Source organism: Lissotriton helveticus, chromosome 7 (assembly GCF_964261635.1).
Source record: "Lissotriton helveticus chromosome 7, aLisHel1.1, whole genome shotgun sequence".
In the NCBI taxonomy this organism is placed as follows: Eukaryota; Metazoa; Chordata; class Amphibia; order Caudata; family Salamandridae; genus Lissotriton; species Lissotriton helveticus.
The window spans coordinates 1,188,140,058-1,188,157,372 of record NC_136068.1 but is presented as its reverse complement, the minus strand read 5'-3'; the positions used below and the strand labels follow the sequence as shown (position 1 = coordinate 1,188,157,372).

Genomic DNA, 17,315 nt, shown 5'->3' with positions numbered 1-17,315 from the left:
TAAGGAATCTAATACTAACCTGTTTCTTTCAGATGCACAAGCTTCGGTAACGATATATCTGTAAGAAACAGTAGTTACCGCCCCACCCATCCTCCCCGTTCTGCGAACCGATATCTAGGGTTAAGGTCATCCCCATTCAGGGCCCTAGTTTTCATGGCACCAGTGTTGGTTTTTATCATGGCTCTGCGTTTCTGGCGCAGAAAAGCTGTGTATAAGAACTGACGTCCGCGAGGGCGGCGTCTAAGTTACTCCGGCGACGTCATCCCGACGCCAACGATGGACACGGAGCCGCAGACGACGGGTACCGATGCGCAGGGGTACGGCTACGCAAAATTTTCCGGATCCAGTCTGACGCTTGGGGATATTCTAAGGTAAGGAATCTAATACTAACTACTGTTTCTTACAGATATATCGTTACCGAAGGTAAGTAACTTGTGCCATAGCTCTCAGCTTTTGTTTGACATCCCCCCAAAATGTCTGGCGCAGCTATTGCACTTGCTTCGTATAGTCTGGGAAGATGCCGATTATATTATTCTTGAATTTGGGTTCTCCTTCCAGCCGGACCACTCGTAGGATAGCATCCCTGTCCCTATAATTAAGCACTTTTGCAATTACTGTGCGTGGGGGAGGGCACAACTGGGGGCTTTAGCGATAATATGCGGTGAGCTATCGTGACCACAAAACAGGTGGACAACTGAGCCCAGGGGATCATTGTTGTTATCCAGAGTTCAAGAAAGAGTTCCAGACTCTGACATTCCACACCCTCTGGAAAACCAATGAAATGGAGGTTGCAGTGGTGGGAGCAACCCTCGACAACCTTGGCTCTAGCCTCCAGTGTGATCGTTCTGGCCTATAGGGACTCCAGCTCAGCTTGTAAAAAGGCCACTTTCCACTGTAATTTAGAGACGTCCTGCTCAATGGACAGCGATTGTTCCGCCACTCAACAAAGATCCTCATCCTGGGAGACCACCTCAGTTTTTGCCTGAACAGTTGCTCTTGAGGCTTCAATTGCTGCCAAGAGATGGGCACTGGTCAGACCCTGTGGCTCTGGTATGCCTTCTAAGCGCTCCTGTGGTGGTGGGTTCATCACTGTGCTTGACACCGGGCCTGTAAATTGGTCTATTTTGGTCTACTGAGCCCCTCTCTGTGGTCTCTTTCTCTATTGCGGGCAACTGCCAGTGGGGCAAGTTAGGCTGGTCCCCTCCACAGGGCAGTGGGCAGGAGCAACCGCCAGCAGAGCCCACTTGCATTCCTGGACCCACTGGGGGAGTGCAGCATGAACACAGCCCTGCAGTGGCCAGCGACGGGTTCTTCAGGAGTCTGCCACGCCCACAAACAGCCGGTAGTCGACACCAACAGGTGCAAAGCCAGCTGACACCCCGGCTCGGTGTCTTTCTGCACCACTCCGGTCACTCCCCGGAGCACTAGCGGCTAGGTCTGCTGGGCAGAATTATCCTCACATCAAGTGGGGGGGGGGAAGGAGGCCGGGCACAGAGATCAAAAGGAACGAAGGCCAACCGATGAGATACAGCCTGGTCGGGCCCACCACAGGAGCAGGGCAGCCTAGTCCGTTGGCCAGTCAGGCCCACAAAGGCCCCGCACCAGACGGCTCACTGATAGTGTTCAGGCCCCCGAGGAGGCTGCCAACTGCACAGAGAGCGATGGGGAATGGAGGGAACAAAACCGCTTACCTTGCCGCGCAAGAGTCCAGCTGTGCCCAGGGTATGGGCTGTGTATATGCCCTTACGGCAGGCAAACCACGGTCCAATTGAATCTGGACTCAGGGCGTGGGTCGTGCTCGCAGGCTGCATCTCTCCAGGTTGGTGCAGCACTGGTCAAATTGACCAAAACCAGCTTTCCGCAATCCTCTCCGCCTGGGCCGTGCACACGCTGAGTCGCCTCCAGTGGATGACTGTGGGAGTAGGATGTATGCAGGATACCGAGGCAGTCTGTTGCAGAGCCTACAAAATTGCGGGCCGCCATCTTTGCCGCGCATACCGTGCCCCCTGAAGTGTCAGATGTTTCCATCTGGGCGAAGCCTTTTGCCATCTTGAAAATTTCCAAAGTGGGTAGGGTTGGCCTGAGAACTTTTACCCCGTTTGTTAGGACATGCCCAGAAGCCATTCCAACTCACTAGCTCATGCCAGGCTACAATGTGGCACCTTCAGGCACCCACATCTGAACATTCTTGGACATGAGGCAGAACAGAAGAGGACTAGACCTGATACGTGAGGCCTAGGATGGTGCCCTGAAGGACTGAACTTCCTTCCTCTTGTACCCAGGTCAAAGACGTGGACTCAAAGGGTCATAAGACTGACCTGTTATGGGCTATTGGTATACAGCCAGCTACAAGTGGCCTTTTCCTGCTGTCAAGTGGTAACTGTCCCTGAACTAGACCCTATTGTTGGCTCTCAGAGCTGCCCTGAGGTCCTGAGGCCCTTAGAAGTTTATTCCTGTGGTGGATTATGACTTAAAGGACTAAAGTCAGAATGTAAAATCTTTGACCAGGATGAACCTGGTTGTTGTATCTGATGTGCGCTTCATTATGGTCAACATCAAACTGTGCCTAGGTCCCGGTCTACAGTGCCCATTGACTATCATTGGCACTTTATGCTTCTTGCCCCTATTCTTACTTACAACTTTAACGATTAATTCATATCTCTGGTTCCGCTTATTGCATAAAACTTTGAATATTCATATCTCCAGTGCCTCTTATTGGATACAACTTTGAAAATCCATATCTCTGGTTCCCCTTATTGGATTGTTTTCATTATATTTGTTACAGTTTACTCTATTTTCCAAATTTCGTTTGGAAATGTTATTGTTTTGCATTTGGACTTTATAATTGTTTTTATACTACATAAATACCTTACACATTGCCCTGAGTTAAGTCCGTTCAGCGTTTTGTGTAGAATGACCTACAGTGAGGCTGTAAAATAACGAGTTTCTGTGTTCTTTGCATGCGCTGCAATTACCCTGGGAATTTTGTTGCCATTGATGGAGGCAATTTACAATTTATTGATTAATTGACAGAAGTCATAGAAGATCAATTACAAATGTCGCCGCGTTCTAATGGTACCTTCTATGCTTTGAGTGGAGATCTCGAGGAATCCCTCTCCTTTGTGACTTAGTCGTTCCAGTCTTTACCACCCTCCATGCTTCAAGGGTGTTAGTTCTTTGCATCTCTTTGGAATGAACTTGGAAATATTTCCATCCTGTAGGAGATGTCCAAATACTCCAATACTCTCTCTAGTTCTTCCAGTTGTGAATTCTCGTTTAGCCACTAATGTGGCTGGGCGAACAATCTGTTACTCATTTCTTTGCTTTATCTAGCATAGTGCAAAGAACTACTTCTGAAGAATATTTGTTTCTTGTAAAAGTCAGTTGTAAATTATCTTGTGTGTACTAATGGTGTAAATGGACTGTTTTTTATTATCATCATTATTATTATTATTATTATTATTATGGAGATTTCTAAAGCGCCTGGTTACGCGCACCGGCGTGTCCCCGCGCTGTGGTGAGAGACAGTGAGGAGGCCAGCAAGCCACTAATCAAGTGTAGAGCGGAATAGGTGGGTTTTAAGAGCTCTACGGAACTTAGCCTCGGAAGGTTTAAGACGCAGCTCCATCGGGAGCCTGTTCCAGCTCTTAGCTGCAAGGTGTCTAAATGATCTGCCTCCCATTCGCACGTTCCTGATTTTGGGAACAACTACCAAGCCAACACCAGTGGATCTGAGTATCCGATTAGGTCTGTAAGGTGTGATGAGGCTCAGTAAAGGGATGGGCGCCTTGCCCCCAATAATGCGGTGACATATGCATAGCGCATTTTTATGATGCTATTAAAATTACCCTAGTGTGGTGATGTCATATGACATGCTATGATAGGGCATAGTTTTGTGCTTGCCATTTGTTTCATTACTCTCAATGTATGAGCAATGTAGAATTCTGTTGAGGGAGAAAATTTCATCTCAAGAAGTGTAGGTATGGAGGAGCCAAGATGGCGGACGGGACAGACGTGTAGGCTCCCGGCTCCGCGAGCCATCTGATTTCGCTTCGATATCCTGACATTTATCCTTGCTTGCACCGTGCTGCAACGGAGACATGAACGCGCTGCTGCCGAATGCGTTCTTTTAAGGTCTCCGCCGGCTGTTTTGATGCAGCCCTCGCAACGTTTGTCGACATCCGAGGCTGCCTGGGAGACCTGTGCTGCTCGCCACCGCTGGACGGTGCCGTTGGCTGCGGGAGCGTGACTGACTACGGCGGCGGAGGGAGTGGATCCTTCCAGTGTAGTGGGCATTCCTCTGAATACGGAGTGTTTCTTTACGCGTCTAGAGCCCTTCACTCGGCGCTTCCCTCCGCTGCGCTATTCGCAAACTGCACGGACTCCATCTTGGGGCGCCTTCTCTACCGTGGACTGCCCGCATTCGCACAAGGCGAGGAGACTCTCATCCTGCGCGGCCCCCTCCCTGACTGTGGGCCGCGTTTTCATCGATGGTTCGAACGTCTGTTTTCCTACGGTAACGGAATAGCCCCCCTCCCTCTATTTTGGACTCACTGCAGGGGTGACAACGGCGCCTGCCTTCTGTGACGGTGAGATGGCTGCTTCTCTATCCCTGCTCTGTGCTGTCCTGCCGGTCCCCCTGGTGGAAGCTGATCCGGGGGTACCGCTGAGTAGTGCAGGCCAGCTAAGATCGCAGAGCGGCCTGACTAGTGGGGACATCCTGGTTGCCCTTGCTGACCTAGGGGCAACATGGCGGCGAAACATCCGAGAGCTGATATTGAAGATGGAGGGTGCTTTACCTGGCGTACCGAGACCGGGGCTGGCTGGCCCCCTGCTGCCTCTAACTACTTCTGATGCGGATGCAATGTTACAGAACGAGAGGGCGGAGGAGCGATGTGTCCCTGGCAACAATGTTGGGTGTTTCGTTATTGATGAGACTTTGGTTACAAGGTTTCCCTCCACTTTGAAAACTGTGATTATGCCTGCGCAATCGCTACCGAGGTTCAGCTTATCGACCTTCCAGTTGTTGGCCCCCCTCGTCGTTTTTGCCTCTGGAGCCTCGTTTCTACAATGGTGGAGTGACTCTCATCCTGCGTTGGCAGTGGTGTTCATCGGTTTGGACGCTGAACTTGTGGTTGCCTGGGGGCGCTCATTTCCTCCTCCTCTGCTTCTTCCTTGTCGGGGGCGGCCATCTTGCTCCTTTGTTCTGCCTGAGGAGTGCTCGCAGTGGTGGCCATGCCTGGAGAAATTTGGTCGTTCAGGCCAGGGCTGAAGGTGCTTTCCTCGTTGGTTTTGTTTGATCGGCTGGCGGAGACCCGGACTGAACTGCATTTTGCTATGTTGTTTGCGTTTCAGGTGCTGACTTTCCCCGCCTAAGATTGTAATTGATATGTCCGGTTCTTTATTCTTGCTGATGTGATGGCGGGGGTTTTGTGCTGGCCCGGGATCTGGGTGTAATTGATTCTGACCCTCTTTTGGTTTTATGTCTTCCGAATTTACTGTTGAATGCGGCGTAGAAGATGTATATGGCTGGGAGGTCCGGGAGATCCGATATTGGGTGGGCTCCTCCCCTCCTTTCCTTTTTCTGGGAGTAGTGGATTAGTTTATTCTTTTCTCACTCCCTTTCTTTCGACTATTAGGGCTTTTCTTTCCCTTTTCTTTCCATTTTTCCCTTTTTCCTTCTTTCTTTTCTCGTCTATATTTCGGGTTCTTTAATGGGCGACAGACACTCTGCCGGGGGGGGGGGGGTAGGCCGTAGCTTCCGCATTGCTGTAGGGTGGGGGGAGGGATTTAGTTTTCTTCATTTAGTTTCTATGGGCCTTATTTTCTATCTTTCTGCGCTTTCTTTACCTGTTTCTGTTCTGGGTCCGCGATAGGGGTTGGTGGGAGGGGGGTGGCGCGGTCAGTGGTACGTGAATCCTGGTTGCTGCTCTTGTTGTTTTCTTTTGTACCACCATGTTGTCCGATGTATTACCTTCCATTGTTGTTTCGAGTAATGGTGCCGCCTGCTCATGTAGTGAAGCTATTGTACGGACTCAGTATTCCTTTGTTCTTATTCTTCGTTGATTTATATTTAGAACGAAAAATTTAAAAATTAACCTTCAATGCTCCTTCTCCCCGGCGCCATGCTTCTATTCAGTGTAACGTCCATTGATTGTTGCTAAACCACCTGATGCCGCTGGGGAACTGTTTTATTTGCATTTGTGCTTCAAAGTATCGTGTCCGACCCGTCGGTTGTGGGCCCGTATTTGTTCTTTTTCATGCACAATAAAGGTTTTAAAAAAAAAAAAAAAAAAAAAGAAGTGTAGGTATGAATGTTGTGAGGATGTTTAACATGTCTGACCCTCTGCTAACTCCGTAAGTTCAAAAATTCTAATATTGTCCCTTCTACTGCGATCCTCAAGATTTAGAACACCTCTGCAAGTTCCAAAGTTTATTCTCGAAGTCTGGTGGCTCCAGTTGTTTTATTTCCAGAGGTTCTATTTTTCTGTTGGATTTGTCTATCTGCACGCTGAGCATAATGTGTTCTCTGCAGAGTGTCTTGAGTTCCTTGTTAGTTTCTGTCATGGATATTTCTACATTAGTTATCGAGACCTTAAAGCTTTTCAGTTCTGCTATCATACTGATGTTAGCTACCTTTGAATTGTCTTCAAGTGTGATTGTTGTGGTTTTTTTTACTGACCACCCCAGAAAAGAGGCTTGTCAAGAGGTCCTGTCCATTGACATCTATAAACTCGACCGTGCTCTATTATTAATTTGCTTCATGGGGGGAATGGTTTAACTACAATGTTGTACACTTTTTACTGAAATGAGTCGGGTGGTTCTCTTTGCCACCTTCCCTCTCCATAATGGTATTGAAAGAAACACTTGCATAGTTTTTATGACCAGGTGTTTTCATCAGTATTTGCTTTTGTCACCTCTGAGAATTGTAGTTACTTTCCTCTCAGTGTTCAGCTTATGTGCTCTCCACACATTAGCAGTACTCCTTATATATTAAGAGATGGCACCTATGCATATTGGTGATTCTGTGTTGTTTAATGGCTGCCTCTATAGGTTTGATGATTAGAATGTGACTATCCCAGTTCAAACTGTAGATGCCTTTGTGACTGATGACTCCACCCCATCGTTGATGCCCTCTGCAGGCCTCTATCATCTTTACTGTAGTCCACTCAACATTTCTCACTTCGTTCCTCCATTTACCTACAACCTTGTTGTCTTGTGTGTGGTGGACAGTTGATGTTTCCTTGTCGGGAGTGGTTTACGGTTTAAAGATCTCCAGCAGCACAGGCATTAGTACTGCCTGGTAATTGAAAGCCATGCTACTATCCTCTGTGCGAATCTGTTGGTGCACTTGGTATGACAGTTTTGTAGGCGGGGGCAGTGGTATCATTGCTGTACCTCAGCAGAGTCGTACCACCATACATATGCTACACAGTCGTTGGATTCACATTAAAGCAGAATTGACACAAGTGGGGTCAGAAGACTGTGCCAGACACAGAAAAAGATCTATTCACACAAAAGATTCACAAAAGCATTGTACACTGCTGTCACCCCTTTATGTGACAGACTCGGGGCATGGATAGTAGCTTGGTGCTCTTTTTGAGGGTACGTTTGTGTGTCCCTCCAGAACAAGTTGTAGACCTTGCATTGTTGGGGACAGGCTTAGGCTTCTGCACACACGCCAGATTAGCGTCTATGATGGGCCAAACAAAAAAATTCAGGATAACAGTTCTATATGCAGTTGGACATTCAAGACCGGGATTAATGCCAGTTCAGCCTGCATGGGACATTTTCATCCCAACACCAACAATTAGTAGTTTTGCTTTCTTACGAACCAAGTGGTGATTATGCAGATATTCACCACACCATAAGTTTTTGCTGTTGTGGTTGTTGGAAAGTTGTCCTTTCTGCAGGGTTATCCTGGATTTTTTGCCGTTCATCTGAACCCTATTTTTGCTCGCTATAGAACACTGTGCACTTTACCCATGCTAACTATTGGTAAAGTGCCTGTGCTACTCTTTTCAACATAATAAAATTGATATGTGCCGGGTTTATTCAATCTGCCTAGAAGTTCTTCGTATATGGTACCAAGGTATAGCCAGGGCCTGTAAGTTAAATGCCACAAGTAGACTGCAGCACTCTTTGTGCGGTCTACTACAGAGACCATGTGAACATGACTGAAAGCATTGGGGTGCAGTATTAAGTTTAATAAATGTTATCTCTGGCTAGGAAACACACACAAATAAAAGTTTCTGTCTTTTTGAAAGTCTGATCTGTAATAAATATTTTGGGAAGGCAACTTTTTAGAATAGTTACCTTTGCCCTGCCTGAAGTCCCTTGAAACTAAATCTGCATTTTGCTTTCCCTCTTCTGCCACCCAGTAATTAGCACATGAATAGGCGTGAATAAGGTGTGATCTTACTCCCGGGATAGGGGACAAATGGTCTTGGGTAATTGGAGGTGTTATCTTTGACAGGATGTCCTGTGGGCTGGGCACAAGAACTTGATTAACTTGGGAGTAACCTACTCTATCATAGACAAATGGTGCCCGACACATGGGAAGGGCCCTTCATTTGTCCCCGCTCCCAGCCTGACTGGCCCCAATCACAGTGGGCATCCTTTTGACATGACCGTTTTGGATCCTGCTGGAGTGTCAACACCTGCTTTACAGGTCTACTGAGGTTTTACATATAATAATTTGGGCAAAAATGGTCAGGAGAGCACAATCCTACAATGTAAGTATCTAAAAGACTAATGCAATATAAAGTCTAGACAACAGTAAATCCAAGTGAGGTCAGCAAATTCTCATAAGGTACAGGACAAATAGATGGATAAAGTTCATATTTTCTTTTATTGATTCTTAAAAGTGGTTCTCCAAATGATAAAACGACAGCCGACACGTGTTTCGTCCGTACTATGAATTAGTACAAGGACTTTTTCAAGGCTAATGAAGTAAACCATTGTAGCACGTATGTTGCCGAATCACGTAGAAGATACTATAAACTTGAAGCTCCGGAAAAAACCACAGTCCAAGTTGCCCGAATTGGTAGATTGAAAAACACAGCTGGATGAATATCAAATAGGGTTTCTCACCATTGGTTCTGTAATGTAAGTGATATGGACTTGTCCTGATGAAACCCACGTAAATAACACCACAAAAATAGTTGGTAAACCAATCTAAGGAGACTCAGTGATTAGCTAGGTTATTTCCACAATCGGGCAAGAAGAGTATAAATGGAACAAGGTGAACTGCCGCAGACGTCCTGGTCAAATTATTTCAAAACGTAGCGGTAGCACCAATCCTAGGTCACAATATAAATGTAAGGTGTATTGTAACACCAACGTGCTAGAAAGACACCTCAAAAATGCGTGAGGCGTACTATAAGGTCTGGCTTACGGAGTGCCAGTATCAAGTGGTGCCAGACCTTATAGTACGCCTTATGAGAATTTGCTGACCTCACTTGGATTTACTGTTGTCTAGACTTTATACTGCATTAGTCTTTTAGATACTTAGATTGTAGGATTGTGCTCTCCTGACCATTTTTGCCTATATGTTTATTTGTCAATCCTTTGGCTTGATAAGTTGTGTTCCTTCCTGGTAGTGGGGGATATTGGTCCATGCAGCACTCAGTCTTTGATATTGAGAAAGATCCTATTGACTGTCCAGTACTATTTCTTATTTCACTAACATTAGTGTATGTGCGGTTCTTTTCCAATTCTTTGGAAACACCACTACCGTTTTTTGTATACATTAATATAATAATTTGGGTGCACTTCAAATGGCAAAGACAAAATGCCAATGCAATTTGTGTGTATCACCTCTCTGGTTGCTGAAAACTCAGCTTTGGTCTTCTACACGTTTGTCTCTGAGGTTGTTTTAGGCACAGGGACTGCTCCAAACTGGAGTTTGGTGTTAGATGTGGAACGACTCTAGGATTATCATTGTACACTTCCCACTCAAGATCCCAGGTTTAGTGTGGCCGAAATCTTTGGCCATCTTTAAAATTCCTAATGTAGATTGGGTTAGTCCAGGAAACCTTTACCCCAGTTTTTTAGTGCGTTCCAGGTATCATTCCCACCCATTAGCTCATGCCAGGCTTTAATGTGGCATCTCCAGGCAGCCAATTCAGGACCTCTGGAAGATCAAAAGTTGATTCTTCTGTCTGAGACCTGGACCTGATCACTCTTGTATCTAGGACAAAGAAGTGGAACCAAAGGGTCCTAAGGCTGACCTCCTGTTAAACAGTGACACAACATGCTACAAGAGGTCTTTTCCTGCACCTGCACTGACCAGTGGCAACTGACCCTGAATGGAGCCTGCTGTGCTTGCCACCCTGTGACTGTTAGGTGCCTCCCCTATGGTCCTCCGGTGCTTTAAAAGTGTAATGTACAGTGGAGGATTGGGACTTGAAGGACTAAAGTCAGATGGTAAAATCTTTGACCAGGACGAACTAGGTTGCTGTATTCACCTGCGCTTCTTCACGGCCAGCGTCAAATTGCACCTATGTCCTGTTCTACTGCGACCATTGACTATCACTAGCACAGTATGCTTCTTGGCACTATTTCTACTTAAAACGTTAAATATTCATATCCCTGGTTCCCCTTATTGGATTTTTGTCATGTTGGTGTCATTTTGTTTGTGAAATTGTACTCTATTTCTCTAATTCATTTTTAGATTTTTACGGTTTTGTATGTCGACCTTATTACTGTCTAATTCTGCATATATACTTTACACATTTCCGCTACATTAAGCCTGTCTGCTATGTGCCAAGGCTACCAGAGCAGGAGCTCAGGTTTATTTAGGGACTTTAGTGGTTCACCCTGAGAAGGACTGTGATTAGAACTTTAGGTGGGTGCTTAACCCCTCAACTAATACATTTCTTACAATGGTTATGTTCCATATTGGACTGCCCAATCAAAAAGTATCTCATTCTACTTTCCTCTTGCATCGTCTTTCAATGCTTGAAATGGGAATCTGTGCTAGAAAGAGGAATTTGTGTACTTTACCCATTCTTCATCCGCTTTCTCCACCTCTACCCTTTTATTCTAAACCTCTTCACTTTCTCTTTTATGGTCAGACCTCCTACTTGAGAAAAGTGTCTGCACTTGTTGGTCTGGTCCATTGATCCTGCAAACCTCTGTACTCCTTGGATCCATCTCACATCTTTCCCTTTTTTCACTGCTTACTCCTGTTACAGCCGCACCCTGATATTTCATGCTTTCTGGTTTAGGTACCGCTATAGTCACAATGTCTGTAGTGAATTTGTGGCATTCAGTTCACCATGGGTAACTTAAACACATTGGTTCCATCAGATGCCTCCTGCTTTGGGCTGTTTTATTGCATACACTCTAAAATCCCCTTCCTACATGTTATGTTTTGCACAAATCCTTTTTTTCTTCTTCAAATGAACGACTTTATATTGAGGGGCGGATGGAGATGTGGATGTGTTTATAGTGATCATGGTCAGTCTATGTTTAAAATAGAGAATTTGTGTATCTTGAACCTTCTGATAATTTTATACAAACACTAACACCATTCAAGAAAACTAGTGCTAAAAAAGGACTCACTTTGCACTGTGGTGTTGATGAAAAATTAAGTTCACGATGTCTGATGACTACGTTCTGATGGTCTCTGCGATTATGTGAGATCGTGTTCTAAGATAACATTTAAACAAACACGTACTATGTGGGAGATAAGTGTGTATTAATTGGGTGTGCTGATTAAAATTAATTTATGATGCAGAAGATGCTTTGCTGAGCAGTTACTTTGTACCTAACTGTGCATACATTTGAATTCAAGCTAATATTTTTTTTTCATAAATAGATATTTACAGGCCTTTTTGAAGAAGGTTTGGAAATACAAAAAGAGAGACTTCATGACATAAGATCATATGCCAAAGAAAAACGTGAAGAGCAAAAGAAGCGTCACAAAGATGAGCTAGAGTCGATGGAAAACTTCTACAAAGATCAGGTACGTTTCTGCATTTAACTGGCTCTTTTCTCACCTGCAGCAAAGACCCACTTACTTTTTCAGTGGTAGAGAAACTAAATATATGTTTTAGTGTAGATCTTATCCCTCTTGCAGCAGCATATATTTCGATCTGTTCAAAATGTGGTAGAGTTCTTTTTCTTCAAGGTTGTGCTGCAGGATAACTTAACAGAAACTCTGACCGACCTCACTCCAGATACTTAATTTCATTTCATGCAATTATCTCACAAAAAGGTTATTTTATAAATTAATTTTGTGAGGATTTTTTACACAAAAGGACTGTATGGTCATGGAGATTAGTTTTGAGCAACAACCTCTTTTTTTTTTTTTCTCTTCTTTCCTGAGTCAGATACAGTTTAATTTAACAGTATAGTTTGGGCTGACGGTCGCCTAGGCGGTTGTTTCGCTGGATGTGATGCTACTGTCAGAGGAAGAGAGGGATGCACTCCTAACCGAGATTCTGCCACGGCTGATTGCAGGCACGGTGTTCAAGGCGGGGGGGATATCTTTGGCTGGTGAGCCCACTGGAGGGGGCCCTTCAAGTCTGGAACAGGGTATCTTAGAGCGCCCACCACAGTGTCCCATGCCCTTGCTAATTCCAGAGGCCAAATTCCTTTTCTAGCTTCCCTGAGTAATATCGCCCCTTCATGACCTGCCCACTTCTCCAGGTCCTTCCTCCATTTTGTTTAAAAAATGTTGTTGCTTTATATCTCAAGAGATTTTTCAGAAGGGATTACATGTATGTTAAGGTAAACCATCTTTTGTATAGTAAGAGTTGAGGTGTTCTGGAGAGAAGCATGTTTTCCCCGCTAAGGAGGTGGAACAACCTGTGGTATCGTTGATGGGAGGAAAGTTGGGGGTAACAGTCTAACCTGGGATTGAACTAGGGACAAGTGGTTGGGAATGGGCATGGGCATATGTGAGGTTATCTTTGATGACTGTCGCACGGAGTGTGTGTATTTTGTCATTGTGTGGGGTGAATTTGTTTTGTCAGAGGGGGGGGGGGGGTCTGCCGGGGCTTCCGTATGTGTAGTACTGGGGAGGGTCTGCAAAGGCGGGTACTAATTTGTGTCCACGATTGAGTCCCAGGACTGGCATCCCAGTTGAGGTTGGTGGTGATGTGGGTGGATGGGTTATTATCGTCTGCCTGTCGGAAGCTTTGGAGGAGTGTGGCCCATTCTGTGGAGATGACTGCAGCCATATCTTATTGCGTCCTCCTCCGCCATGCCCTATTTGATAACTACTCTTGTCCAGGCTGCTAACGGGGGCACCGTGGGTGCGCGCCAGTGCATTGCAATGCTTTGCTTTGCTAGTAGAAGGGCTAGTGATGCAAACTACTTTTCTACTTTGCGGTCTTTCTGGCGTCGTGTCACTCCCCGCGTTTGTTTCACATGTGACCAAGTCGGTGAGCCCTGTGATCTCTTGAAGTGTGTTATGGACTGTGCCCCAATAGGGCATGTAGGGTAGAGCAATCCCAGAACATATTCTGAGATGTTACGCTGGGGAGCTGGCACAGTGGGCAGAGGAAATGTGTTTCGTGGTTGATGCGTTAGAGTTGTGCTGTTGTTAAATATGTGCGATGCAGTATGTAGATTTGTATATTTTTAAACCTTGGGTTTTGGGATACTTTCCTGGGATATTCTAGGGAGGATTGCCACTCCTTGTCATGCAGTGGGCATCTGAGTTCATCTTCCCATTCCTGTCTGAGTTGGGTGAGTGGTGCGGCTGTGAGTTCTCGGATGGCCTTATATATCCATGTATTCTGATAGATACATCTGCCGTGTGGATTCCTCACCTTGTTAATATCCCCTTGCGTCAGCAACATTTGGAAATTCTTTTCGTAGCCTCGCGCCGACGTGGAATCGGACATCATAGAGACACGACATCGCTCGCGACTCCGCTGACTTCACCGACGCCTATAATAGGCCCACGCCGGCGTGATGACATCATTTCCCTTTTTTCCGCGTCGTCGACGCTAACGGTTATCGGGAATCTCTGTAGCCAACTGGTACTTTGTTGCCTTTTTTGTTTCTATTTTCTGCTTCTTTGTATCCTGTCTCTTCGAAAATGTCAACAAAGAAGACCGGCTTCAAGCCCTGCAGAGAATGCGGCAAAATGATGTCGATTACCGACCCGCACGATGACTGCATCTGGTGCTTGAGCTCCGACCACGACGTCTATAGTTGTTCCTCTTGTCGAAAGATGAACCCGAAAGCTCTGAGGGAAACAGAGGCCAAACTCCTGGTGGCAAAATTAAAAGCTGGTAAAGGAAGAACATCGAGGTCTCATTTTCGAAGAGAAAGATCGAAGTCGAGGTCTAGATCTCGAGAGGAGTCGTCTTCGAGGTCGGCTTCGGATCATACTCCGAAGTCGAAGAAGAAACATAAGAAGAGGAGACATGAATCCCGACGTCGTTCTGGTAAGGAGTCGGATTCGAGATCGAAGTCACCGAAGAAGGTACGTTCTAAGGTGGTTACTCTGGATGTCTCTGAACCAGAAGGTGAGGCCTCACCTTCGGAGTCACGTGTTCAGTCACCGACTCCGGCTCCGAATCCGTCTCTGGCGCCGTCCTCGGCCCGTGACGAAGAAGAGGTTCAAGTGGATGTGGATTCCACGCCTACCGAAGAGCCGAATCCGATTCCTCCACGAGACCAGCCTGAGGGTTTCCAACCTCCATTTCCAACCCCAGGACAAGATCCATCTGCATTTCTTAATGCTATGTATGGTGTCTTTTCAAGGGCATGGTACCCCTCTGGTGCACCTTTTGGTCCCATGGGTCCGCTGGCTTTCAATCTAGGAGTCCCTCACTCCTATCCTCCTGCACCTTTTATGCCTTATATGCCAACCCCGACGCCGCCTTGGCAATTTCCGGCTCCACCGAGGCCGTCGACGCCGATTCCAACGTCACCCGCTCCAGAGCGACCTCGAGAACATCCGACTAAGCCTTCGGATTCGATACCGACGTCGATCCCGACTCCGTCGGAGCCGTTGGTGGATCCGACTGCGAGACGTGTGAAGGAGAGGTCAAGAAGGGAATCACAACGCCTTTTGGAGGAAAGAAGATATATAGAATCTCATCCTGATATAGAAGAAGGTGAATGGGATGAAGATAGTTTTGATGAGATAGCTGATGCTAGTAGTCTTGATTTCTCCCCAGAGTGGGAATTACCTTCAAGCTCTGATGCACTTTCTAAGGATGTCCAACCTTACCATATGGTTATGAGGAAGGCGGCAGATCTTCTTAAATTAACTTTACCTACAGTGGAGTTTAAGTCCAATCTTCTGACTGAGGTTTTGCATTCTCCTAATTCTGTAATAGAACCGTTACTTCCATTTAATGACGCCTTGACAGAGCCCATTTTGGAAGTGTGGAAGAAGCCACTGTCAAATCCTGCGGTTTCCAAGAGTGTGACAAGGAGATAGAGGGTTGAACCTGAAGACCCTGCTTTTTTGACTTCTCATCCTTCACCAGAGAGCTTAGTCATTCAAGCTGCTTGCTCTAAAAAGAATGTAAGTGCCTTTCCCCAAGTTCCTTATGAAAAGGAGGCAAAGAAACAAGATCAGGTGGCTAAAAAGACCTTCTCCTCTGCAAGCATGGCTTTGAAGTCAACTAATGCCACTTGTCTGATGGGGAGATATGTACATGCCCTTATGGATTCTTTGCGTGTTCTAACTCCTAAAGTTCCTGATGCCAGCAGAAAAGAATTTGAGGAAGTGATCTCCGATGCGCAAGCAGCAGCTCGCCAAGTTATACAAAGTGGTCTGGACGCTGTAGACTCTATGGCACGTATCATGGGTACTGCTGTCGCCACTAGAAGAGCTGCTTGGTTGAAATCCTCACTTTTCAGCGGATGTTCAGGCGACCTTATTGGATCTTCCTTTTGATGGGTCTGGCCTCTTTGGGAAGAAGGCTGATACAGCTCTTGAGAGATTTAAAGATAGTAGGGCAACTGCTAAATCTTTGGGTCTTCAAATAAGGAGCTCTTCAACCAACAAGAGATTCAGGGGTTTTGGTCGCTCTTCCTTTCGGAATTACCGACAAGGTCAACAGCAACAACAACAGCAGCAGCAGCAAAATTCCATGTACAGGTCGTACAGAGGAAAGCAAAGATCGCGTCCTCGTGGACGTCAGGCCTCTTCCTCTTCCACTTCCTCTAATCCCCCTGCCTCAGAAAAGCAGTCCTAGATCCGCCATTCAGGATCATGTGGGTCCGGTGGGGGGTCGGCTTACCCATTTTCTACAAGATTGGGAATCGGTTACATCAGATCTTTGGGTTCTCAATCTTGTAGAGAATGGGTATGCCCTTCCCTTTCGGGAATTTCCTCCCAATTACCCGCCTTGCCAAGGTTTTTGCACCGAGGAGCATCTGTTACTTCTGCAAGAAGAAGTGCAGGCTCTTTTAAGAAACGGTGCGATAGAGGTGGTCCCAGAGCAGGAAAGGGGTCCGGGATGCTACTCCCGGTACTTCCTGATTCCCAAAAAGGATGGCAGACTTCGTCCAATCCTGGATCTCAGGATCTTGATTTTTTTATCTGAAGCAAGAGAAATTCAAGATGCTCACCCTTGCTCAGGTTCTTCAGGCACTGCTGGAAGAAGACTGGATGGTGTCTCTTGACTTGCAGGATGCGTACTTTCACATCCCCATCCTGAAGTCGCACAGGAAGTATCTCCGTTTTACGGTGGGATCACAGCACTATCAGTTTGCGGTCCTTCCGTTTGGGCTTACTACTGCGCCTCGAGTCTTCACCAAGGTGATGGCAGTGGTGGCGGCACATCTCAGAAGGTCGGGGATTCCTGTGTTCCCTTATTTGGACGACTGGCTAATCAAAGCAGAGTCGTCAGAGAGAGTGCTCCATCATCTCCGAGAGACAACCCAGTTGTTGTACAGGTTGGGTTTTTCGATAAATGTACCCAAGTCTCACCTGGTGCCCTCCCAGCGCAACCTGTTCATAGGTGCTGTACTGGACACAACTGTATGTCGTGCATTCCCTCCTCCTCAAAGGATTCGCGACATACAGGAAATGATTCCTTTATTTTACAATGAAGCGGTCGTTCCAGTCCTGAAGGTCCTTCGCCTGCTCGGTCCGATGGCTTCATGCATTCTGTTGGTCAACCATGCACGCTGGCACATGAGGGCGCTCCAGTGGTGCCTCCGCAGGCAGTGGTATCAGCACAACGGAGATCTCAGGGAGTCAGTGAGGATCTCCAGAGAAGCTGCGGCGGATCTGTCTTGGTGGGGCGTGGAAGGCAACCAGTCTCAGGGGAAGCCTTTTCAGTTGCCTCCTCCGGTGGCCACAGTGATAACAGATGCATCCACTCTAGGGT

General features: G+C 46.5%; 1 protein-coding gene across 1 annotated transcript in view; it reads left to right on the top strand.

Moving 5' to 3' along the window:
- CEP95 (centrosomal protein 95) overlaps window positions 1–17,315 on the top strand; it is a 754,590-nt gene that overhangs the window by 688,046 nt on the left and 49,229 nt on the right. Inside the window, exon 19 of the mRNA XM_078654338.1 lies at window positions 11,825–11,971. Coding sequence (XP_078510464.1) covers window positions 11,825–11,971 — 147 coding nt within the window. The remainder of the gene's footprint in view (window positions 1–11,824; window positions 11,972–17,315) is intronic.